We start from the raw sequence: 27,252 nt of genomic DNA on the forward strand, positions 1-27,252 counted from the left end.
AGGGGTGCACCATACATTGATAACACCAGTTATCTATTTTAATATTTTGCTGTAGTAAAGAGACATCCCTGACATCATTTTTTGAAAGTGTATTACTGCATGCAGCTAAAAAAAATTAGAGCAAGAGTCAAAATTGGTAATCATTTAAATAGTTTTTATTTGACAGTAGCAAAAGTGGTATATTTCTCTTTTGCTGGTACAAAATAAGAAGCTCAGCAGACGGGAATATATTTCAACAAGATGAAGTTTGCAAAATGTTGCTTATATTTCTCTCTTGAGAGAAAACAGTCATTGTGTAGTAAGTAGCATATTGTAACTTTTGGTATATAAGATTAGTAAGCATTTTATTGGCTGGAATCTTTTGTCTTTATGTCAATGTAGCACATTTATTAAAAGATAAACTTTTTTTTTTAATTTAAACTTTAAAGCATAAAGCTGTTATTTTTAATAAACAGATATTTCCCCTCACAATTAGATGGAACATTGAGCTGACCATAGCAAACAGTTTCATAGATTGTCTCATCCACAAGGAAGTATATTAATGAATTTTTAAATTAAAAGTAGTCTTCAGAAATTCCCTGGTAATCGGTCTGTGTAGTGGTTTTTAATCTCTTAAAACATAAAGCTTGCATGGGATGAGACATGAATTAATTTCCCAGCTATTGACAAAACTGAATCCAAAACCATCCACATACTATGACAATCACTTCTAGAGAGCAATTAGCTTGCTATAAATACAGGAGATTTCCTGTGAGAAAATTGCTTATGCTATGTAACCAATAGAGAAATCTGAAAGATTAGGAAGAAGATACATCTTATCAAAAAGAATAGAACCCTTCAGTTTTTTAGCTTGTTTTGGCTTTTGTGCTTTTTTTTTGGCTGAGATTTAATTGTGAGAAATGTGGCAGGCTGGTGTGTGAGACATGTTTATGCCATTTATGGGGTATGGGATTAATTTTCATAATTAGCTTTTAGAAATCTTTATGGAAATTCTTTCATGAATCTGTTAAAATGCACAAGGATGATTTGCCATCCAGTTGAAAAGCAAACCAATCCCTGAACCGTAGGATAGACAAGAACTAGGTGAATCTGGTGGGATTGTCATCCAGTGTATGTACCTTGGTTTCTCATCTATCAGATGGGAATGACAGTGTCTCCTCCTTAGAGTTATTGCCTTATTCTGTGGAATAGTGTGGATAAAGCATCTTGCATCAGGCTTATAAAAGTCATTTTAGAAAATGATGTTTCCTTCTACCCCTGCCTCACTTCATCTCTAAAGCTTGTAGCCAGTCATTATAAATAGGGGCTTTAGTCTTTTATCAACTTTGGGATCCAGATCATTAGGGTCTTCTGAGATACTTTCTTTTGACTTTTTCCTTCATGTGAAGAACTTTAACATGAGAAACTGCATGAGTACATAACTAACACCACAGGTCTGTTTCTTGGAAAGCTGATACACCTCTCCTAAAAACTAGAGCATGTGACTGTGCTTAGGAGTTCCCGTCTGTACTGCAGGGTCTAACTTCAGGAGACATTTTGATTTTGAGCTCAAGGTGTTGTTTCAAAGCCAGTTGTGACTTTAATAATTTATCAATAACCTCATGGAAAAGCCAGCCTTTTCCAATTCAGATTGATAATAGAATAAAAGTAAACCTAATAGTCAAGTATTTGTCTTCCTCTAGTACCATTAATATTTTTATACTATATAGAAGTGTATATATATGCCATGAGGGGGCTTCCCTGGTGGCCCGGCAGTGGAGAAAATGCTTGTGATGGAGGAGACTGCCTTCAATGCAGGAAAAGCAGATTTGATTCCTGGATCAGGAAGATCCTCTGGAGGAGGGAATGGCTACCCACTCCAGTATTCTTGCCTGGGAAATTCCATGGACAGAGGCACTTGGTGAGCTACAGTCCGTGGGGTCACAAAGAGTCAGACGTGATTTAGCAACTCAACCACCACCAGTACCATCGCCACATGTGTATGCTGTATAAAGTATATTCAGTGACGCATATATTGAATAAGTCAGGGTGAACTGCATGGGGTTTAGTTTCTTCAGTTTATTTAGTTTTATTTTCTGTTTAACATGGAAGTTAACATAAATAGAATGGAAGAAGAATTCTTCTGTTTATGTAATACATGATCATATTTTCCTTACATAAATTGAGTGCAGAACAACCCCAGAAAATAACAGGAAAGCAGGCAAACAGAATTGCAGTCCCTGATGTCTGTACCAAATGGTTTACACAGGTTAACTGGTTCAGACCAACAGCAACCATCTGGCAGATTCTAAGCACTGTGCTCCAGGTTATGTGGCTTACAACCTGAACAGCATAGAGGGACGTAGCATAGAGCCTAATGCTTGTGCCGTACGCAGCACAACACCCATGTATCAAAAGCACCAGAATCCAAGAGTTTCTTCTAGTTCTACCTAATCCACAGTTCCTTATATTCTTTTGTAGCTGCTGCTGCTGCTGCTAAGTCGCTTCAGTCGTGTCCGACTCTGTGCGACCCTAGAGATGGCAGCTCACCAGGCTCCCCCGTCCCTGGGATTCTCCAGGCAAGAACACTGGAGTGGGTTGCCATTTCCTTCTCCAGTGCATCTTTTGTAGCACTCTTTCCTAACTTGTCTCAAATATCTAGCAAGGTGAGGAAAATATTGTACCAAGCTGTCCTTAAATTGCATGCTATATGGTTAACTAAAGAAGTAAAAAGAAGTAGTGTGGTATGTTGGAAGGAACTCAGGATTAAGTATGAGATTTGGGGTTCTTGTCTTTGTCTTAATACAGCTTTTTAAATTAAAAATATGTTTTTTCAGTAAGTCATGTCTTGTTTTCTAGTTTCTTTTCAACCAAAATTAAAAGGCAGTAATTTATGAGTTTTCTGACTTTAAGGATTTATAAAAGGAACGTGAACACATTCAAAGTCGTATAAAATAAATGTTTTGAGAATCCTATTCAGATCACATGGTTAAGAGCTTTGGAGTCAGGAGAAAGTAAGCTTGAAACCTTCCATGACTAGCTCTCTGAATTTTGTAAACACAGTCTGTGGCCTCTTGGTAGCATATGTCTGCCCTTCGTTATGAATTTGGTCTAGTTTACCAAGGGGTCATGTATTCATTGGCAATAATAAACTGGAATTTCTTTAGAACAGCCTTCTTGAAAGAGCTGAATTCAGAATAAGGCAGGTCTAGGAGATGCTGCAACCATACTATCTTTCTTGAAAGCATTGAGTCTGCTCCGAGAAGCTCAGCAATGCTCATGTGACAGACGGTGGTCTGATGAGGCGTTCTTCCTCATTCTACAGGGCAGGTGCTAGATGTGGCCCCAGACATGGAGGAATTGAGGGCTGAGATTTGTTTATCTTTAGGCCTTGGAAGGTTCAAAAATGACAAAAGAGCCTTCTGTTCCTAGCCTCATCGCAAGGTTTGATTTATTACTCCGTCTCTGTTTTAGTTGTTTTTTTAAATATCCAAATAGCAGCTACATGCTTTCTAAAAACTCTGGATTTGATATTTAAAATTTGAAAAAAAAATGTATACACACAGCATAAACATACCTATCATGTACATAACGTGTATGTGCACACACACACCCCAAACACAGAAAAAAAGTGTCCATAAGTCTGTTCTCGATAGGAAATTTTTATGGAGATCTTACTTAAGATTTATTATGGAAAATACATGGAAAATTAGGCTCAGTTTAGAGTGGCAGACAGGAAGGCAGGAATTATTTTGAATTTATCCTTATTTACATAGGTCCTAAGTCACTGTTTAAAATAGGAATCTTGTAAAACTAGCTCATGAGAATGTGAAGGGCTAATGTTTATAAAGATATTTGAGTTCCTGTCAGTTGTTGTTCAGTCACTAAGTTGTGTCCAACCCTTTGAGACTCCATGGACTGCAGCATGCCAGGTTTTCCTGTCCTTCACTATCTCCCGGAGTTTGCTCATACTCCTGTCCATTGAGTTGATGATGCCATCCAACCATCTCGTCCTCTGTTGTCTCCTTCTCCTCATGCCCTCAGTCTTTCCCAGCATCAGGGTCTTTTTCAGTGAGTCAGTACTTCCCATCATGTGGCCAATGTATTGGAGCTTCAGTTTCAACATCAGTCTTTCTGATGAATATTCAGGGTTGATTTCCTTTAGGATGGACTGATTGGGATCTCCTTGCTGTCCAAGGGACTCTCAGGGGTCTTCCCCAGCACCGCAGTTCAAAAGCATCAATTCTTTGGAGCTCAGCTTTCTTTATAGTCCAACTCTCACATCCATACATGACTGCTGGAAAAACCATAACTTTAACTATATGGACCTTTGTTGGCAAAGTGATGTCCCTGCTTTTTAATACACTGTCTAGGTTTGTCATAGCTTTTCTTCCAAGGAGCAAGCATCTTTTAATTTCATGGCTGCAGTTACCATCTGCAGTGATTTTGGAGTCCAAGACAATAATATCTGTTACTGTTTCCATTGTTTTCCCACTTCCCATGAAGTGATGATACTAGATACCATAATCATAGTTTTTGGAATGTTGAGTTTTAAACTAGCTTTTTGACTCTCCTCTTTAGCTATGTAGATGAATTACTTATTTAAAATTTGCATATTTACATCGTATATTTTTCTTGTGCTTCTCCTACTTGTATATTTGATACAAAAAGGAATGATACATTCATCTTTTTTCCTACTATAAACAATATTGATAAATACTGGGTGGATGCATAATCATCTTTAATATTTTAGGAAGCAGAAAATTCTGTTTTATAATGAATATGATACAGTGGGATGCCTTAACTATTTTGTATGTTTATTTTCCATCTGACATGAAAATGAATGGTAGATGTTGTGTTTGCTTATTTTCTCCTTCCTCTTTACCCCTTCAGTTCTCCTCAATAGCTGACATCCTATTTCTTCTTTCACTGGAAATTGTACCCACAGCCACAAAGGAGAAGCCTAATTTTATGTGGCAGCATGGTTTAAAGGAACTTCTACTCAGAAAGCTGTGATTGATCCATATACTGGTGGGCTGCCATCTATGGGGTAGCACAGAGTTGGACACAACTGAAGCGACTTAGCAGCAGCAGCAGCATAGGATCAGGTCATTAGGTTGGGTTTATAAAATTTTGGTTTGGTTTGGTTTTCAGCTCAGAAGTACAGAACTTTTCATGCATGTTTGCATGCAAAATTTTTAATGGAGGACATACTGCATGAGAGGCATTGTATTAAAGCAACATCCTGATGGAGCTTACTGTCAAGTCTTATATGTAGAGAATTCAATAGGCTATTTTTCTAAGATAAGGGGAAGAATAAGGTACTGTGAGAGCATATCAATGAAGCAGACAGTCTGTGGAGTCAGAACAGGCTTCCCAGAGAAAGTAATTCTGTTTAAAGAGTGGTGGTTAGCCACAGGGGAAGCAAAGATGACGTGAGAGCCTGATCAGTCCAAGAGATGAAAATCATTTAATAACAGCTGAAATATTTCAAAATCTGATGTCATTTCTATAAATTCTTTGTATAATGCATTTCAACTTTCTTCTTTTTTTTTTCCTTTAACATTTATCGAGCACTTTTTATGTGTGCAGTGAGCTCTGGTACTGAACGAAACAAGGACCCTTGTTTTGTTTGCTCAAGGAGCTTACCATCTAATGAAGGGGAACATAAACAGAAGGAAGAAATTATATTCTGAAATAATAAATCACGTGGTATTTCAGGAGTTGACAGAATAAACTCAATTCTCTAAGGAAATGTCATCTGAAATTACTAAAGTCAAGCCTCAGCTCTTCAAGGCCAGCGTGTTGTGCCGAGGGGCCATGGGAGAGATGGGTGAGAGCATTTGCCTGGCGCAGGGCAGCCTCTCCAATGGGTATCACTCTGGGAAAGGAGAGGACGTGGAAAAGGTGAAGGAGCCGTAAAGTGGGGTCTAACTTGCTACCCGGAGAGTTGTCCGCCTCCATTTTTCATATACTTTAAGACCAGAAATGGTAAAATGCCTCCCTTAACTTCCTTGTTAGTTGTTTGAAATTAATTTATTATTTTCTTAATATACTCCATGAAGTTTTTTCCTAACTTTGGTGCTTGGTCTTGAGAGCAGTTACATGGATCTCAACCAGTTTTGTCTTTGATTTTCATGAAATGGAATGAAATAGAAGGAAAAACAGCAAAGTGTACCACGTCAAGATATAAATCGTTTTATGAGATGTGTTTGTGTGTGTGTGTCCATAGTAGGTTGGGATAAGCTGGGTCACACATTTTCCTCCTCTTTGGTGAAACTTGTGTGACTGCAAGTAGAAATTTGACCTGCTAAGTTACCCAGGTTACTGGTGAAGGGTTGCCTCGTAGACCACAGGGTCAGTGGGCAAGACTGAAATGCAGGGAGTCTGGACCCTCATTCTGACTCTACCCCTACAGAACCATATACTTTGGACAAATTGCAGGCTTTCTGTGAACCTCATTGTTTTCAGTCTAAAAAGAGAAAGAGGCCTAGGTGAGCTCCTATGCTCCCTTCTAGCCAAGATTCTGGACTTGGTACTCTTTCTAAAGCACTCGGCTATAAAAAGTGAATTGTCTTAAGGTAAATTAAGCATTTGCACAAACCTGTTATTAATTCAGAGAGGTGGTCCTAGCAGGAGAAACAAGAATGAAGCAAAAGATAATATATGGCTTATTTCCACGTGATCCTACTTTCTGCCAGTACGTGCCTGCTCCTCCCTCTAGAAAGTAAATGATCCACTGCATGTGGACACATCTTGAAATAATGAGTGAAAAGGCCTTCCCAGGTGGTGCTAGTGGTAAAAAACTTGCCTGCCAATGCAGGAGATGTAAGAGACATGGGTTCAATCTCAGGGTCAGGAAGATCCCCTGGAGGAGGACATGGCAACCCACTCCAGTATTCTTGCCTAAAGAATCCCATGGACAGAGGAGCCTGGCAGGCTATAGTCCATGGGATCGCACAGAGTCAACACGACTAAAGTGACTTAGTACACATGCAAAGAGCGTAAAAGCACTTGGCCTAATACCTGTTTAATAGAGCCTGAAAAAATGCTGAGTTGAAAAACTTGAGATTGCAACCCCTAGAACTAGGCAGTTATATGGGCTACTTGTCACAAAAGTGAGGAAGTTGTGAGTATGTGGAGAAACCAATACTGGAAAGTGAGGGGCCCCTCTGGACCCATTTTCTGTTTTCAGTTCTTGGATCTGCATATCTTATAAGTGTTCTCTTACTTCTTTATGAGATGCCAGGGTGACAAAAAGTATCTTCCACATAGCTTTCATCACTGTGTGCAGTAGGGGAACGTCAAGTACAGAAGAATGTTGTAGTCCATCACCTCTGGCACTTGAAGGTGGCTCAGAAAGAGACTCCAAGCATAAAATAAGAGTAACTGAACCCATCTATCCCATCATGTGTGGCTATTTAGGGTCCGTTTTCTTCTTGGAGCTCACCTGTTTTCTGAGATCATAATAGTTAAACTGAGCTAAGTGTAGCGAAAGAGTTTATGTTACAAACTCATTTAAAATAGTCAAATAGAGAGCTCTCTGCTTGTAGCAGTTTCTTAATGTCCTGGAGCACAGAACTCTGTGTCTGTTGGAAACACAGTCTTGCAAACAACCCCATTTGGGGCATTGTTAGGCAGGGCTGTTGACACATGAATACATTTCATATGATTATCATAAAATTGTGGTCTGGAAAATGAGCAGCCATGGTGCTGCATCTGAGACTCACATTTATAATAAGCTGTAATAGGGTAAACATTTTAAATGGATATAAGAACAGGCATTACTTGTGATCACACATGTAAGTTGAAGTGCTTTTGAAGCCCAATTTAACAAAGCAAACAAATTTCCCAGCATTATTAACATAATTGTTCTCTGCTGGATTTTGATTTCTAAAAAGTTATTTAAGGAAAATAAAACAGGGTGGGTGGATGGAGGAGAGGGCAAAAAAAAATAAATAAAACTAAGAATGAGTTACTTTTCCTTTTAATGTCAGATTAAAAATAAAAAATCCCAGAAGTTCACTCTGCCACTTTCCCTAATTTACCAAATTGCTGCCAACCTGTTTAACCCGGAGTTCATATTTCATGGTTAATTTGGGGTTAAATTCAGCTGTTTGCTCTGCAGTCAGCAGACTTTGGATTGGGGCTACATAGCATTCATCTGCTGGGGAAACTCCAGACTCTGCTGTGCGAGTGGTAAAACAGGGACTTACTATCCCCACCCCCACCCTTTCCTGAGGACAGAAGAGGACAAGACTGTGCATTGAACACCATAGTTGGGGGAGCATGACTATACTTTGGCACCAATTAGATGAATGGGATTCTGTTGTTCCTGAAACATTTGAAAAGCAAAAATGAAAGAGAAGTGGTAACACCTGAAGTGTGGTGGCAGGACAGTTAAAGCGGTGGTAATTTGGAGCTTCCAGGCACAGACAGGATCAGGAGGCCATCACCCTTCTTCCGTGGCAGCTGGCAGCTGGCACGCAAAGCACGCGATGGAGTGTCTTCAGCTTGTTACTTTCCAACATTCCAGTTATGAATTAAGCCCCCAGACAGGCATCCTTCCTGTACTGTCATTTGGCCAGAGCAGACCCTCAAGTAGCAAGCATGCTTCTGGCACAGTGAAACACCACAGTGGAAGCCACGGGCACTCAGGGTGGCAGGTATCCTGGCCTAAAAGTTGGCAATGGCCCAGGTTGGCACTGGTGGGAGGAGCATTGTCAGAAACTTGCTCAGTGATTTCTGTAGTCGCAGGGCTGAGCTGACTTAGAATTAGAGGGAGGCACACTACTGTGAGGACGTCTTATAACATGATTTAAAAGCGTTCCTGCCAAGCATGCCACATACCTGATGTGTTATTTTTATTAAGCACCAAGATTGTGCTAGGTACCTGTTAGAGGAAAAGTAAAAAGCCACCTACTTTATATCTTCATACTTAATTCCAGGTAATTTAGTGCTACAGCCCAGAGAATAATTTCCTTCCTAGCAGGCAACCGCAGCCACCTTATTCAGAATAGACTCTGGAGGCTTGAGTGGTGAATGTGCAAAGACAAGTATGCATGCGTGGGATAGGGGGAGGATTGTCTGTGTGATTTTGATTTTCGTCCTTTATTCCCACGAGGGGACATTGCCACTGTCCTCATCAGGACCAGATGAGAACAAAAACCTAAGGGAATGTGGGAGTCAAGGAGGGAGGAAACTAAATGAGAACTTGAATCTGGTTCCAAATGTAACCTTCAGGAGTTGTGAATGCTGATCTCCCCAAAATCAGGCAATCAGATCCTTCTAAATGTAGAAATCTTTACATAATCGTATTTTTGTGCATTTTACATACACGCATAATTCTTTGCAAAGATCCCACACCACCCCTCCAAGGTGGGAAAACAAAAGCAGATAAACCAGTTGCCATGACAGAAAAGACTGAAAATCACATGACAGAAATCATGTGAGCCTCCAATCACTGGAGCCTTCTCTGTTGTATATTACTCAGCTGAAAAGCACTTTATCTTCATTTCACAGACCTGGCTTAGGACACTGAGAACTTCCTTTGTCTCCTTCTCCACGTCTTCCCCCACCACTTTAGAGATTTTCCTGGTAACTTGTTTCCAGGCCTCTTTTCTCCACACTACTATTAGCCAGCCCGTGGCACTGGAGGCTGGTGAATTTTTTGTCTGTTTGCTCATTTTTGTTTGTTTTTCTCACATGTAGCCTCTGTTTTTTTTATCATATCTATTTTAGAAGATTATATTACAATAAACTTACTGTGACCTAAAGGAATCCACTGTCCCCTGTAGTTTATGGTGATTGCAAAGTATACTCCATTAGCTCTTTGGTTTAGGTGTTCAGTAATTTCTTGATTGGGAGTGAACAGCAATAAAATTTTCCCTTTCCTCCAGCATGTTGAATTTTCTAGATATTTCTAAGAGACAGTATAATGCAGAGCTCCAGATCTCAAAACAGCCCTGAGAGAATGAGCTAAACTTTCTGACCCTTGTTGTTCAGTCACCAAGTTGTGTCTGACTCTGTGACGCCACGGACTGCAGCCTGCCAGACTCCTCTGTCCATGGGATTTCCCAGGCAAGAATACTGGAGCGGTGGGGAGCCAGAGGGCCAGGTTGGAGATTGTACCTCTCAGCCCTTTGGGGTTTTATTTTTGAGGGCTAGGTTTGCCTCTGATGAGAGTACAGTTCGTTCCAGAAAAGACTGGGCTGTGTGTTGATTTCCTAGGAGGTGGGCGTTCGGATAGTTCAGACTGACTTGTGAAACTCAGATGCTGGTTCCAGAGCTCTGTCCCAAGAACACAAAACACAGGTGACCTTGAGCACGTGACTTCTTTTGGGAGTGGAGGTCTCAGGCTCAGGCCTCAACTTTATGAGTACAGTTGTGCTGTTTGGTGTAACGTGAATTCAGAAACCACCCTACAATTTGACGTTCCTTCTGATTCTAGCAGAGGCCTCTGGATGCTCTTCATGTCTGTGTATTTTGAGGCTGGGTGGACAGAGTATATCATCAGGATTCTGTTGTTGCTTCTCACAGTCTTCCCCACTTTCATTTCACATCATTCCAGAGTTTTCTTCTGCCAGCCAGACTTTTTTGTAGTCCCTTCTTCTTTCCCAGTAATTATTTGCTGGTTTCCTTATGGTTTGGAAAATACATAGTGAGTGATTGAAGGGGAAAATGTGTAGTTCTCCACTGAAAATTAACTCTCCGCCCCACCCCATGCCCATCCTGATTTTTTAAAAGGTTTACATTTACAAAAATTCAGATGAAATTTTCAACTTTTCTGAAACCAGCAGGACACACCTGACTTTAATAGTTGTCTTAGCTGAAATTACAGATGTTTTTCTTCAGTTTAACTTAGGAGAAAAAATTATCTGAGGCATTTCATGTTCAACTTCCCCTATAGTGGTTTATTTTTGTCTTCTTCTGCCCATCTGTCTGCTAATAAAATGTAAAATAAAATATGCCTGTGTTGCTAAAAAAAAAATTCTGGACTGGGCCGCCATTTCCTTCTAATGTGCGTAAAGTGCTGACTGCAAAGTCAGGTATTCAAAAACTATTTGTTCTCTCCCTTTCCTTTCCTCATGAAGGAAAAAAATCTGTCAGTAATTTTAAAAGTAGATAACTCCGAATGAAAATAAATATCTTAGTTGCTATACTTCAGAAACTGCTGCTGCTTAGTCACTTTAGTCATGTCCATCTCTGTGCCACCCTGTGGGCTGCAGCCTGCCAGGCTCTTCTGTCCATGGGATTCTCTAGGCAAGAGTACTAGAGTGGGTTGCCACACCATCCTCCAGGAGATCTTCCTGACCCAGGGATTGAACCCGGGTCTCCTGCATTTCAGGCAGATTCTTTACCACTGAGCCACCAGGGAAGCCACAACTATACTCAAATAAAAATTAATTAAAAAAAAAATAGTATCTTGGGTAAGAGTGTTAAATTAGTCTTGAGTGCAAGTTACCAAAGTAATGAATTTGCTTTTTCTGCTGGTTTTATAACCTCAAAGCATGACTGTTTACACTCATAAAAATACATTAATTCATAGAGATAGTGCAGGATGCACTTTAGTACTTGGATATTTCAGAATAAGTGTTTTATTTGATGACCTCCAAGTTTGCTATTAACTCCAAAATAGTGGATTTTATGAAAGATATTTATAGTATGTTTTAGGGGGGAAACAGATTTTTTTTTCTTTTTGAGGAAGGTGTTTAAGGACTGTGACAACTGATAAAGATAATTTATATTAACTGTTTTCAAACTCAACTTTTGAGTAGTTTCTGATATTTCCAGTACTTGGAGCTGATGAAGCAGATTTAAATAAATTCATTGTGAATGTCATTCAGAGAGTATATAGAGATACAAAATAGAACTCTAGGGTTCAGAGCAGTATATTGTCACTCTGTGTTTGTATAATGTTTGTCAGTAGCTCCAGGATTTCTTTCTCAAAGAAGAAGAAATACATTTGTTGAGAAAGCATATATAAAAGCAGAATGCAGCGTGCGTGGCAAAGTTACAGTTACTGTGGTCGGAGAGTCTCAATGAGAGTCTGCCCTGACTTGAGGTACCAACTTGGAAGAATGGAATTCTGGAAAACTTCGTTTGCTCAGATGGGTCCCGTCACCACAGAGCATTATCACTAAACTAAGGAGTTCTTTGTCCCCGAGCTAAAGATTCACAGGCGTCATGGGTCTGTGGACTGCAGTGCCTATTAGTGATGCTAGAGCAAATCAGGCCATTTTAAAACAAGAGTTTATTCTGAAGATAATCAAAAGGGAAGAATGTCAGCCTTTTTTTTTTTTTTTTTTTTTTTTTCCTCTCTCTTTCTCTAAGTGGTAAGCAGAACAGGAAGGAAATCTTTACTTATTATGGTAGCGTTTTGGTTTATTGCCACATGCTACATTGATCTAAGCTGGAGGACAGTTCTCATGAGGTCTCATAAAAAGGGCAGAGTTGAATAGTTGGGTTTAAAAATGGGTGAGAGGAAAGAGATAAAGTTATATGTAATCATCCTGCATTACTAAAGAATAAAAAATGACCATTATTGGGTCCAAATCATTAGCAAGTCCTTGGAAAGTAAATGGAGGACTCAATGAAGTAAATTGGATTTAGCATTGACACTTTAGTGATTTTCCTAGCTCAAACATAAGATTCAGTGTATTGTGAACTTTGTTAAGCATGGATATTTAATGACCATTAACATGATTTTAAGTTAGGTGTTTGTTATGCCAGTAGGTGGACCATTAATCAAACTCAAATATACTTTATTCATTATTTCCACTGGCTGTGAGAAAGACATCTTAAAAAACAAGCACCTTCAGTTAAGTCTGTCATCATACTTATAACTAGTAATAAAAAGTGTTAGACATGCATATTGCATTTTAGTCTCCTCACATTAATGATCCAGGCAGACCTTGGAGATATTGGTGTTTGGTTCCAGACCACCGAAATAATCACAATAAAGTAAGTCACATGAATTTTTTGGTTGCTTAATGTATATAAAAGTTATGTTGACTCTAAACTATAGTCTATTAAGTGTTCAGTAGGCTTCCCTGATAGCTCAGTTGGTAAAGAATCCCTCTGCAATGCGGGAGATGTGGGTTCGATCCCTAGATTGGGAAGATCCCCTGGAGAAGGGAAAGGCTACTCACCCCAGTATTCTGGCCTGGAGAATTCTGTGGGGTCACAAAGAGTCGGACATGACTGAGTGACTTTCACTGTCACTGAGTGTTCAGTAATAGCATTATGTCCAAAAACATATACATACCTTAATTTAAAAATACTTTGCTGAAAAATGCTAACCAGCATCTGACAAAACAGTGTTGCCACAAACCTTTAATTTGTTACAAAAAAAAAAAAGTGCAATATCTATGAAGTGAAATAAAGCAAAGCGCAGTAAACTGAGGTATGCCAGTAGCTTGTAAAGCTTTCCTTAGTTTTGTATCATTTTTACTATCCCAAGCATGCACTGAACCCATGATCTACTTATAAATTCTCATCATGCTTGGTACTAAACAGAGCGATATATTGTGCCATAGAGTGTGGCTCTCTGTTTAGTGAACCGTTACCATTACCTCACCTTACCTGGCAGAACTGCCAGTTCCGTGCACATGACCTTTTCCTTTGACTGGTCATGCCCATGGAAAGGTCTTCAGTCCAATAATGGCTTCTCATTTGATTGAGAAATCAGACAAAAGCTTTGCAGCTGTGAAGTACAGCCCATTTTAAAATTAACCTATTGTAAATTCTTAATGATTGAGAAATTCTGCAATTTGCTATGATTTGTGGTTCGTGCTCACGCAACCAGAATAGCAAACAGCAGAGATTGATGCAGGTCAACATGGCGGGCGTTTGGAAAGTGCAGAAAAAAGAAACTTGATAGACATCGTGATTGGTTCAAACCAGCATGTTATGTTCTCCTGCCCTTCATCTGTCACACATCACTTTGCCTCCCACCCACAGGCTCTCCCAAGTGGAATGTAATCCTTGGAAATGACTACTTAAATTACAGTTTATTACACAAGAAGTAAAATCTCTCTCAAGTACAGTCTACATTTGCCTCCTGTGATACATTTTCAACCTGGAGGCTAGATTCTGAGGGGAAAGGAAGTCACAGGTTTTTTACTCACAGAGGCCTAGAATTTGAATTTCGATACAACTTGTATCCTTATACAAGTTACTTAAATACTCTGGGCTTCAGTGTCTGCATCTGAAACCTCATTAGATTCATGTTCAGATTGTAAAACCTAACCAGTTCAGTTGTTCAGTCATGTCCGACTCTTTGCGACCCCGTGAATTGCAGCACGCCAAGCTTCCCTGTCCATCACTGTTTCCCAGAGCTTGCTGAAACTCATGTCCATCGAGTCGGTGATGCCATCAAACCATCTCATTCTCTGTCTTCCGTTTCTCCTCCTGCCCTCAATCTTTCCCAGCATCAGGGTCTTTTCCAGTGAGTCAGCTCTTTGGCCAATGTATTGGAGCTTCAACTTCAGCATCAGTTCTTCCAATGAAAATTCAGGACTGATTTCCTTTAGGATGGACTTGTTTGATCTCCTTGCAGTTCACGGGACTCTCAAGAGTCTTCTCCAGCACCATAGTTCAATAGCATCACTTCTTCGGCACTCAGATTTCTTTATGGTCCAACTCTCACATCCGTACATGACCACTGGAAAAACCATAGCTTTGACTATACAGACCTTTGTTGGTAAAATAATATCTCTGCTTTTTAATATGCTGTCTAAGTTGGTCATAGCTTTTCTTCCAGGGAGCAAGCGTCTTTTGATTTTATGGCTGCAATCACCATCTGCAGTGATTTTGGAGCCCAAGAAAATAAAGTCTGTCACTGTTTCCACTGTTTTCCCATCTATTTGCCATGAAGTGATGGGACAGGTTGCCATGATCTTCGTTTTTTGAATATTGAGTTTTAAGCCAGCTTTTTCACTCTTCTCTTTTACTTTCATCAAGAGGCTCTTTAGTTCCTCTTTGCTTTCTGCCATAGGGGTGATATCATCTGCATATCTGAGCTTATTGATAATTCTCCCTGCAGTCTTGATTCCAGCTTGTGCTTCATCCAGTCCAGCATTTCACATGATGTTCTCTGCATATAAGTTAAATAAGCAGGGTGACAATATATAGCCTTGACATACTTCTTTCCCAATTTGGAACCAGTCCGTTGTTCCATGTCTGGTTCTAACTGTTGCTTCTTGACTTGCATACAGATTTCTCAGGAGGCAGGTCAGGTGGTCTGGTATTCCCATCTCTTGAAGAATTTTACACAGTTTGTTGTGATCCACACAGTCATAGAGCTTTAGTGTAGTCAGTGAAGCAGAAGTAGATGTTTTTCTGGAACTCTCTTGCTTTTTCTGTGATCCAGCGGATGTTGGTAATTTGATCTCTGGTTCCTCTGCCTTTTCTGGATCCAGCTTGAACATCTGAAAGTTCTCAGTTCACATACTGTTGAAGCCTCATTTGGAGAATTTTGAGCGTTACTTTGCTACCATGTGAAATGAGTGCAATTGTGCGGTAGTTTGAACATTCTTCGCCATTGCCTTTCTTTGGGATTGGGATGAAAACCTAACAGGGATGGAGTGAAAACCTTTAAGATTAGAATAAAACCTAATAGGGATGCAATGTTTCTCTGCTTCTTACTGACTGTGAGTCTCTAATCAAATTACTTAACTCCTCTCTGCCTCTGCTTCCCTATCTTTAAAAACAGGGGTGATACTTCCTAGAGTTGTTGTGAGGGTTAAATAAATGAATCCATGTAAAGCACTTGAAAGTACCCCACACCTAGTAAGTATACAGTAATTATTAACCATGGTGGTGGACAGATACTAAACAAATAATTAGATAATGATAAACAAGATAGAGGAAAAGTTGTGGGATGCTCTAAGATAATTTATGAGAGCTAGAAAGATAAACAGCAGCTATGTCATTTAGTGCTCTGTAATGGGAAGCCCCTGATAAGGGGGTGACATAATTTGATTTACTTCTTTTTTTAATTGACCTTTTTTTCTACATTAAAAACAATCTCATGTTTACCATCTTTTATGAAACATAGTTTATTTTAGGAATTTTTCATGAAAAATTATGAAAGTTAAGCATGCATTATGTAGACAGTTCGGACAATACAGCAAAGCACAGAGAAGAAAATAAGTCATACCTAACTCCAGCATCTACTAACAATCACTAAGGCAATGGCACCCCACTCCAGTACTCTTGCCTGGAAAATCCCATGGATGGAGGAGCCTGGTAGGCTGTAGTCCATGGGGTCGCTAAGAGTCAGACACAACTGAGCGACTTCCCTTTCACTTTTCACTGTCATGCATTGGAGAAGGAAATGGCAACCCACTCCAGTGTTCTTGCTTGGAGAATCCCAGGGATGGGGGAGCCTGGTGGGCTTCCGTCTGTGGGGTCACACAGAGTCGGACACGACTGAAGCGACTTAGCAGCAGCAGCAGCAACATGCTGTTTTATCTGCCCAGTTATTTTATATGAAGGTTTATTGTATTTTGAATAGTAACTGTAACTAACTCTAATTTTATGAAGAGGTAGTAATCTGTAGTTTAGTGGTGATGTCATACCCTGGACTTGTCTGCAGTGGGATAAATAAGACTGAGTTCTAGCTGCTTTCTTTTTGTTGGCTACTTTGAATAGCCAATTGGCTACTATTTGCTGAACTCCAGATTGGAGGGCTTGAAGACCCTGCTATTCAAGAGAGAGAGACTTCCTGTTACTATGTTTCTAATTTAGCAAATGTGAGGTGTGTTATTTACCCAGTAGTTCTTCATTATAAAAGTACAAACACAAATTGATTTTAATGGAGGAACTTTTTTTTTTTAAGTGGTTAAGTGTAGCATATTTTTAGGAAGGGTACAAGAGTTTTATTTCCTCTGATAGATAGATGCACTTTCTAAAAGCAATATATCAAGGCCCTACTATAAGGTAGTAGTTCTAAAAGATTGTCTAATGATTCAGATTTAAGCTGATTGTCTTGTTCTGACATCACAAGGAAAACTTTTATAATTCCATTTCGATTTCTTTGTTGTTTTATTTTCTCTGCCTTCATTTATAAGTATTAGATACCAAAGTTGCATACATGGAAATAAGATCTCTGATTTCATCTCCTTGAAATATATTTTAAAAATTCACCTTCTGTTACACTACAGAGTTAGAGCTTGAGTAGAGTTTTAAGTGCAGAAAAGAAACAGTGGTCAACTTAGTTTAGCTCCAGATAGCAGTTCACAAAAGATGGGGTGGAAACATCTAAGTATGAACATATATTCATATTCATATTATTCTCTCTAATGTGAATATCTCACTGTTACTCTTTTTCTCTCTCACACTCACTCCTCTTTTCCCCCTACCTCTCTTTTTCTCAGTAATTTTAAATTCTGACCAAAGCAAGGGATGTGTGTAAATACTTTTTTAGCATAGTCTGGACTACTGAAGAGTAAATTTTTTCTTATAAAATCCTGGTAGAGGATGACTTTAGAGCTGACCGATTCATGGCTGACTCTAGAGCTGAGGCAAAGAAAATAAAAGATGAGACTGGAGTGGTACTTGTGTTGCCAGGGACTAAACACTAAAACTACGTAAGTAAGTAAAAGTGGACAGCCGCCAACTCGACAGAGTTCCCAGTGGCCAAAACCAGAACAATTTGAGCAAGAAAATGAAGTGAAAATAGTTTATGATAAGCCAAAGAATAGAATAAATATCCATGAGCTCTTACTGATGCAAATAAATAAATGAGGGAGAAGAGCAAATCTTCTTTACAGAAGACATCCAGATAATAAATGTATAAGGAATGGAGAAAGTAGAAAATTCCGTTAGAATACCACAGTCATAATTGCCATAGGCATGATTCATGGATGAATGCTACAATTAATGAGTGAAACTTTTAAGAAGAAAAGGGATATTTGTATAGCCTCAAAGTCTCTCTCCTAGGAAATGTATTGATTTCTGTGATACTTTTAATAAATGCCCACATATTCTTAGATACCCTTCCTTCAAGCAAGTGGCTGAATTCCCTTATCTTTGTTCAGGGCTAGACACAGTGCCTCATAGCTAATAGAGTATGCTAGCTTTACAGTAAAGAAACCTGGCTGGTACCTTCTTCACCAGGTGATCAGGGTTTACATCACCAGTAAGGAATCATGTTGTGACCCCATGGACTATGGCCCACCAGACTCCTCCATCCATGGAATTTTCCAGGCAAAGAATACTAGAGTGGGTTGCTATTTCCTACTCCAGGGGATCTTCCCAACCCAGGGATCGAACCTGCGTCTCTTGCATCTCCTGCGTTGGTGGGTGGATTTTTTTTTAGTATTGCACCTCTTGGGAAGCCCAAGATCTTATCTATCCCCTAGATATTATGTAATGAGAAGGGTACATCATCTCTCTGGCATTCTTTCCCAAAATTTATAACCTCAGTCTGATCATGAGAAAACATCAGAAAATCACAGACTGAGGAACATTTTACAAAATATCTAACTAGCAGTCTTCAAGTGTGTCACGAAGGGTCTGAGAAGCTGTCATAGGTCAGAAGAGACTAAGCAGACGTGACAGTACAATGCAGCTGCCTGGACTGGATCCTGGAGCAGATAAAGACATAAGTGGAAAAAATGATGAAGTCTGAATCAACTTTAGCCGATTGTGTTGTATCATTGTTAACTTCTCAGAGTTGATAACTGTTCTGTGATATACAAAACATGAACATTAGAAGAAGCAGGGTGATGGGAATCCTGGAACTCTTGATACAATCTTTACAACTTTTCTGTAGATCTAAAAGTATTTCAGAATTAAAAGTTAAAACCCAGCTTACTGGTATCTTCTCAATCTAAGGATATTTGTTATTTTGTAGTGTCTCTAGAGCAATTAGTTCAGAGAAATCCCTCTCCCCTTTGTAGTCTCTCTAGAAAAGGAAGATGAGCTCTTGATAACAAAACAGCTCTCACAGAGCAGGGACAGTAAATTTTAAAGGCTTGCGCTCCACCATTAGAGACAGAAACTCATCTGTCTGCTCTGTGCAGGTTGGTTCAGCCAACACTGATGGTTTGCCTTTAGTGACTTGGTACCATGGCCAGCATTTAGGTTACAAAAAGTATTCTATTAAAAAATAGAAGTGTAATTTACATGCAATACAATGCATAAATTTTGCTAAACAATTTGATGAGTTTTGAAAAAATATATTAATCTGTGTAACAACTACCCTAATGATGCTCTACAACATTTCCAACACACTTAAAATTTCCTACATGCTACTATTATGCTGTCAGTCCCCTTACCACTTGGATCCGTACTCCAGGCAACCATTATTCTTATTTATATCAGTTTAGATTTGTTTTGTCTGTTCTTGAAATTTGTATAAAGGAGTCACACAGTATATATTCCTTTGTGTCAGCTCTTTTTGCTCAGCATAATGTTTTTGAGATTAAACTATGTTGCATCTTTAAAAAAAGAAAAAAATACAGAGAAGAACAGCTGTGGTTCTGTCTTCTTCTGTTTTGGGCCCTTTGTTCCATTGACCTGCTAATCTCAAATCTTCAGAGGTACTAGATCTGGTTTCGTCTGACTATCTCTTAACACCAGATTATTGGTAGATTTAAATGGTATCAAAAGCGTGGTACTCAATAAGATGGACAAGAAGAAAGCAAAAAAATATTTTCTTCAGTATAAAATACACTGTATTTTATCCCCCCACCAAAAAAACCCCCAATAAATCTCATTAATCCAATGTAATTATGGGTACAGATGTAAAATCTTGATTTATAAATATTTTATTCTTATTACTTGCAGCCTCTCATTAACTCAAAACAGGGTAGCAGAGCTGATTATAAAAGGCCTAACCAGATCCTGTTTTAGTAAATAATAATGTATGATTGGCTGAGGATGATTATTGTCATAGTAACCAATTAGAATTTAGATACTAAAATTAAACTCCTTCCCTGTATGCCAGTCATTCTTCTGATCTGACCATTAGTGAAAACTGTCTTTGTACACATATGGGATGTATTGTGTTTATCAGTTAGATATATTTTATTACCTGACCAAATGAGTACAGTGTGTCTGTTTTGGGAATATTATTGGTGTGGTGAATGAACAGCAATGTACTTGTTTTTGAACATGGAAATACATTTAGGTTGGCATAGTGGCAGGTGCCTGCATTTTCTGGAAAGCCTTGTTTCCCAGAGTGTTAATGTGGACAGATACAAACAGATACTTAATAATACAGCCCAACCGCTATAGTCAGACTGAACAACACATAATTTATAGCAAATCAGATGCTAGGAACACAAGAATGATAAGCTATGTGATAAAGATGTACTGTGATCAGCAGTGAGTAAAAGTACAGACTGCACATTGATAACAAGCCATTCTTGTAAATGTGTATGATATAATTTTCTTGACAAGTGCTTTCAAAGTATATCTTTTCATGTCATCTTGGTTTCTTTAGTGAATTTGCTTAGCTTGTTTTTCTTAAAGTTTACAAGTAATGTTTCATTTCCTGACTTTATATTCAATTAAGAATTCTACTGGTGGGCTACTGTGTGTCGGACACTTTCATTTGTTATTGCTCCAGTGTCCCGGTGCCTTAGAAGCTCCATTGCCCATTTAAGAAATTAGAAAAGGAAGAATCTGAAAGGTTTAGCAACCTACCTGTTAGAGCCTACTTCTGGTGTAATGTAAGTGGTTCCTGTACCCGAGTAAGTTGCCTAGGTTGGATAGAGATCATGTATCAAAATTAAAAGGAGGTAGATCCCTCGGAAGGGAGGTAGGGGAGTTGAGATTAGAATAATGAATATTTGAGGATGAATTTTCAAGTTTACTAAGTAGAACATCATTTTCTTGGGTAGGTCTGGTTCCAGCACACTGAAATGTGTTGGTCCTGTCAGACTTGTTGAAAATGCAAGTAGTCCAATCAGCTGTAATACTGAAGAAGGGAAAAGGACTACAATTTGAAAGTTTTTATGAAAACATGCACTGCCTATTCTGTGAATTGACAGCATCTTTAAAAAATTTGCTTCTCTTTATATTCCTAGGTGGTAGTGAATACGTGGGTAGAAAAGGGAGAGCCTTTCAAATAATGCTAATGAAGTTAACTGATTGCAATCTTCCATATTGTGAGGAAAAGTTGTTAGCTGTGAAAGATGAGGACAGAATTAAAATATTACTATGACTGGCATTTGATTTGAAAACTGCAAAGATAAGCTTAGATTCCTATTTATGAAAACCATCCTCACAGCCCGATGAAGTATCTTTTAAAAGCCTCTACAGTTGCCATGGATACTTGTTAGCTTTGATAGAGTAAGTTGTAATCCATATTCAATCATCTGAGGTGAAGTAGCCAAAAAAATCCACCACCTAATATCAAAAGCAGCTTCATCTCTAAATTCCTACTGTTTTGGAGATGAAAAGGGTAAATAAACAGCCTAAAGATGAGCTTTTTGGTTAATTATCACTGCTTAAAAAGCAAAATATTTAAGATGCACATTGCCTGAATCAGATCCTAATGTCTCCTCTCTTGTGTGTAACTTTTTATCTTAACCAGTAAAGGGGATCTCTTAGGTTCTGACATAGGAATTTAGATGGCAGGACCTTTCTGAAAGTTTTTGGAACCTTTGCAGATACTCAGTTTCTGAAGCCAGAGGGACACAGACAGTATTGGAGGCACTGGTCCCTGTGGTAACATTTGCACCTGGCTCAGGAGTGGCTGGTTTCTGCATAGCTTCCTTTAACTGCTGTATATTGGCAGCCGTTTCACTCCTATTTATAAGATGTCAGATTAATCGGCAAGTGTGCAGGGGAGTGAGTACCGCATCCTTGGGCTTGATTAGACGCTTCAGGTGACAAAGAGCTCCATGTGACGGGCCACCGAGGTGTTTTTGGCATCCCCTCATGCATCTGTCACGTAATGGAGGCAAGAGCCTGTCAAATGACTTAAATATTTTCGTCAATTCTCTTTTAAAACAGGTGACAAAAGAGCTAAAACAGTATGACAACAAAATTATAGAATGCAAATTCGAGAACAACAGCTGGGTCTTTATGAGACAGAGAACAGATAAAAGTTTTCCTAATGCCTACAACACTGCCATGGGTGAGTATGACAGCCTCCCAGTGGATGGTACATGAAACCCCCCAAAAGAGGTAAGGTGTTAGAACGAACCTCTTTCACGGTCCAGCTCAGAGGGGAGAAGGTCATCCAGACTGAAGAGGGCTTGTGGCAGGTCTGTGCCTGTGACTCCAGTCCTCTTTAAACCTGTGGGCTCCTGCCAGGTGCTCAGGGGAGCAGTTTAAAGGGCAAGAAGGTGAGCTGTGGACAAGGTGAATTTGTTGAACAACAACCATAACAAAAACCATGGTAATTGCAGATCTGTTCAAAACGCTAAAAACCATCGTTTGCCAGATGGTAAAAGACAGAATTAGCAGGGGAGAATGTAATTTCCAGCTCCTAAAATAGCTTTACAAACAATGGAGAACAAAGTCAATGAAAAGCTTAAAAAAAAAATGTAGAATTTGGTATGCTATCTTCAGGATGTGCTCTGGGTACAGTGTGATTGCTTTGGGAATTCAGAGTAGTAAGCTTATTTCATGAGGAGCAGCATGCATTAATTATTTTTATAAGGTAAACTACTACTTCAGGCAACTCTGGATTGAGCTTTTAGTGGAATTGGAAAAAAACCAAACAAACCAAGATTAAAGGTTAATGGGATTGTGAACTTTAAAAGTGCTCAGTCAGTGAAGGTGTGATGGTGGGATGATAAGCTTAAGAGATAATAAAGAAATTGACAGTTTGAGTTTTACAGCTTAAAAGTTACTTTTATACATTCAAAAGATTCTTGTTAGAACTATTTGTGTTCAGACAGGATGAGTTAATTTCAAAAAAGAGGAGTAATTAAACCCATGTCTTTTTTTCTAAAACCAAGTAGGTAAATACAGTTTTGATCACATAAGAAAAGGTGTTTATTTAATAGTCATTTTGTTATAATACCTTACTTCAAACAAGCTACTAAAATAAAGAAAAATATGCTTTCCCAGCTACAACAGAGCCTTAGTGTGCTGTGTTACACACGTGCCAGTGTGCACGTCTCTCTGAGAGAGAGAAAGGTTGGAGGACACAGGGTGTGTTTTCTTTAGAAACTGTATTAACATGGACTGGAGTGAGATGCATTGCACGAGATCAATATGCAATACAAACTGTTTGGAAGGATCGAAAACTGTGGTGAAGACAGTCTTAAACCCAACTGCTTAAACATTTTGTTCTAGAATTAATAGTGAAGAGTAACCACTAGAGGGACTTCGCTGGGGGTCCACTGCTTCCAATGCAGGGGACGTGGGATACATCCCTGGTCTGGGAACTAAGATCCCACAAGCCACATGGCTCTGCCGAGAAATGAAAAGCCACCAGCAATGCCCTCATTTCAGGGGTGGGGGAGAGAGGAGCAGTTTAATTCGCAGCAGGTCACCCACGTCGGCAAGATGGAACGTTCTAGCCTGTTGGGATGGAAACCTCTCCTGTCTTCATCTCCCTGGGGCGAGTCAGCTCCCTTCATGAACCCTCACATGAGACACGTGTCTCCCTTTCTCCACAGCTGTGTGCAACAGTATCTCCAACCCTGTCACCAAGGAGATGCTCTTCGAGTTCATTGACAGATGTGCAGCAGCTTCTCAAGGACAGAAGCGAAAGCATCATCCAGACCCAGACACAGAGCTCATGCCTCCACCACCTCCCAAAAGACCTTTGACCTAAAGACCTGCCTCTGACTTCAGGACTGAGAGGAAAGATGAGTGAGAAAAAATGCTGTTGTCCCATTTTTTGCAACCAGAGAAATTAAAAAAAAAAAAAGAGTGTGGCTTGATGTTGATACACATTTGACTTAAAAAAAAAAAAAAGTATTGTAGCCAGTCTGTAAATATTTGGTGTTTTTGTTTCCTCAGTGCTACAATACATCATGGACTTAAACATTTTATTTATATCTGATAAATTCAGCCTTACCTTGTGGAATCTGAAGATTGAAATATCTCAAGGTTTAAATGAGATCAAAATCAATGAAAAAGAGGCCTTGTTTATATATGGATACCTTTTGCTTTAATTTATAAAGTTAGCAATCTGGAACTGTGAGTGCATAGAACATTGTCTTTTTTAGAAGTTATATTTCAACTATGATAGATTTTCCTTTTAAAACATTTAGGCAGTGGCATTAAACATTCTTGCTATTATTTATCATGGATTTCCTACATCTCTGAAATTCTGGTATTCAAAACCAAATGACAAAGTTGTTAAATATTGTACTGTATTAAACAACTTGGTCTGGTTTATATCATTTTAAGTTGTTTTGGAACTGTAAAAGTAAAAAAGTAAAGCTCCATCTTGTGAATGTCATTCTTTCTAAAGGAAGTGTATCTAGTCTGTGGTTTGAACTACAGTATCAGACATACCCAGTCTGTCCACTCTGGCAGTGGTCTTGAGTCACTTCATAAAACGTGGAGATACACCGCCCAGTCCCTGTGTGGTGTTCTTCTGGGAGGCTTTTTTAATGCCAGGGCTACTTCTCCCCTACCTCGGTGGTATCGGCGCATTGTAAATTACATTAAAACACACAACTCACTGTGATGATGGGAGTGATATCAGGTATATACACAATGTTGTATTAGTTCCTTTATACAAAACTGCAAAGGAAATGCCAGCTGACTCCTTTGATAGAAGGTAACATCAGTGGAAGAGAATGCTGTCCCTGGAAAATGCTCTCCCACTGCTAGACAAATGCAGAGGCAAAGACTAGGCATCTGTAGGAACTAAACATGAAGGAAGCCAAGACATTTATTTTCAAAGCCAGAATTTTCTCTCATCTTCTATTCTGGGAATGCTATTTCGGTTGTACATCTGAATTTTAACACATTTACTGATAGATAATGGATTTAAAGAGTGGCTAATTCGTCACGTGCCATTGTTGAGAAACTGTGTTCTGATTGGTTTGTCAAGGAACTCTTGAGAATTAGCTTACTGGAGGCCAATGTATTTATTTTTAGGGTACAGGTTTTAAGTATGTGTATTTAAAACAAATTTTCATTATCTGGATTTTATATATGTAAATGCATATATATGTGAGTATAGGCAGCAGTGTACATTCTTCTACTAAGACAGTGAGACATGAAAATCCAAACGAGTCACCTAGTAGATTGAGTATCTGATAGGATTTCTATATGAAACAGCACAGATTAACCAAAAGTGTATTTCTATTCATTTGAGTTTTAATGTTTTTAAACAAAGTTTTCTCCTGCAATGCTTTTCTATATGAAATACTGGAGTCATGCTTGGGCTTCTCCCTTTATTGTTCCCAAGTTATGTAATGTGAATTTGTTCAAAATGCCATTGTAGTGTTTGTTTCCTAGAGTACTTTTGTGTGTTTGAGTGCTACAGGGATAAAAACATCTGATTGCTGCTGCAACTATTGAAAGGTGGAAATTGGTCAAGATTTCATGGTGTCTTGTACAAAATGGATCTGAAAAGCCTATGCAACTCCTGATAGTCTGACACCTGCTTCACCAGGATTAGTGGCTCTTTTCACACAGTGTGATGCTTTCTTCCAAGCTCGTGTAAAGGCAGAAGCCTTTTGCTGATGAGAGAGCAAGCCTTTGTCAGCGGTCTTTAATGGAGTTAAAATGTTTATGGTAATTGTAACCTTTTAAATGAGTTACGTGAAAAGAGCATCTCATCTTCAGTACACTCAGATATTTTCTCTTTGCCTTTGTGCATTTTCCAGGACTTAATTTTCTTAATTTATCTCTCCCTTTCAGTTGTAGTGATGTATAGTAAGTAGATCCCATTTAGCCCCTCAACACATTACCATCCTTAGTGTCATAAAAAGTCATCCAGAAAATAATCGGGGTGGAAGTCTGGAGGCACAGTTTGGGACGTCATGAAGGAAATACTTCTGTCTCAGCCCACTTCCTAATAACTGTTTTCTGACGCTGAAGTTATGTAGACAAGAATAAGAAAACTTTACTTTCCTTTGTTATCACAGATAAAAGATTTTGCTCTGTGTTTGAAAAAGATGTGGAAGACTTGACTGCCTGGCTGGTTACATTTGCTTTCCGTGAAATGCTCAGAAAATGTCAGGACATTCCTTCTCTAATTGTGTGTCAGTCCATATTGTAATAAAACTACTGATTTAAAATAACAGAAAGTGTATCTGCTTTGTTTTACTGCTGATGCTTTTGTGTCCCTTTTGTTGCTTTTATCAGATCCTCTCAACCATGCCCCTCAACATCCACCTAGTTTTGTTGCATTCTTGAGATTAGCATAAAAACTTGGAAAATCCTCTATTTTTCTTCCTGAGAAACCACGAAACTTGAAAATTATGCATCAAATGCTTCCAGGTAGGAAAAACTAATGCGTTAGAGAAAATCTTGGGCTAGACCCAGAGACCAAGTCTAGGCTCCGCCTCCTTTGGATTTCTGTCCACTCTAGGACTCATTTCTCCCCATCTATAAAGATGATCAAAAAGAACCTTCTCAGGTCTAACATGATTCTTGTGTAAAAGCCAGTGTTTTGTGACTATCCTGTATTCACGATAATAGCAATATCACCCTTGTGGAATATTCACCAAACCCCAAACACAACCACTTTGTTCAGGGAGATACCATCTCAACTTCATTTTGCAGTTGAGAAAGCTTTGACCCAAGGTTACATAGCTAGTGAGTTGTAAGCTGAGAACCAAACATAGGTCTTTCACCTCCTTCACCTAATTTGTTGTTTAGTTGCTCAGTGGTGTCCAGCTCTTTGCAACCCCATGGACTGCAGCACACCAGGCTCTGCTGTCCTGATTGATGGTGTAGTAAGTACTTGCCGAAAGGCTCTGGTACAGCTCTTGTGGGGAGGGCTGCTTTCGTGCCAGGGTCCCAAACTGTTTAAGTTGTTTCTTCAGTGCTAACAGGTAATAGGTTATGAGCACCTCTCTCCAAAGTAAGATGAAGTTGGGAGCAGAAAAGTAAATATATTTTTAGGAACTTACTAAGTCACATTTAAACAGTGTTTAAATGTGAGTGACACAGAGGCAGAAGTTTAATAATCCTCATTAAGATGCTTAATTCCAAAGATGCAATTAAGAGGAAATAAGTGATTAAGTCACACACTGGGCCAGTGTTTTCCGACTGTCACATAGTTTGCTGTCAGCTCTGACACTTTGGCAGGTCCAGTATCAGCCTTGGTGAACCCAGATGTGCCAGTCTTTTCCCCAGACTCAGCTGTTAGGTGACCGCTGGGCCTTCCAG

At 39.1% G+C, this 27,252-nt stretch overlaps 1 protein-coding gene across 1 annotated transcript in view; it reads left to right on the top strand.

Moving 5' to 3' along the window:
• The window catches only part of RNGTT (RNA guanylyltransferase and 5'-phosphatase), a 241,097-nt gene extending 216,298 nt beyond the window's left edge, over window positions 1-24,799 (top strand). The window contains exons 15-16 of the mRNA XM_005889293.3: window positions 21,952-22,075; window positions 23,571-24,799. Coding sequence (XP_005889355.1) covers window positions 21,952-22,075; window positions 23,571-23,728 — 282 coding nt within the window. The 3' untranslated portion in view covers window positions 23,729-24,799. The remainder of the gene's footprint in view (window positions 1-21,951; window positions 22,076-23,570) is intronic.
• The last annotated feature ends 2,453 nt before the right edge of the window (window positions 24,800-27,252 follow it).

The sequence above is a fragment of the Bos mutus genome, chromosome 9 (genome assembly GCF_027580195.1).
Source record: "Bos mutus isolate GX-2022 chromosome 9, NWIPB_WYAK_1.1, whole genome shotgun sequence".
Classification (NCBI taxonomy): Eukaryota; Metazoa; Chordata; class Mammalia; order Artiodactyla; family Bovidae; genus Bos; species Bos mutus.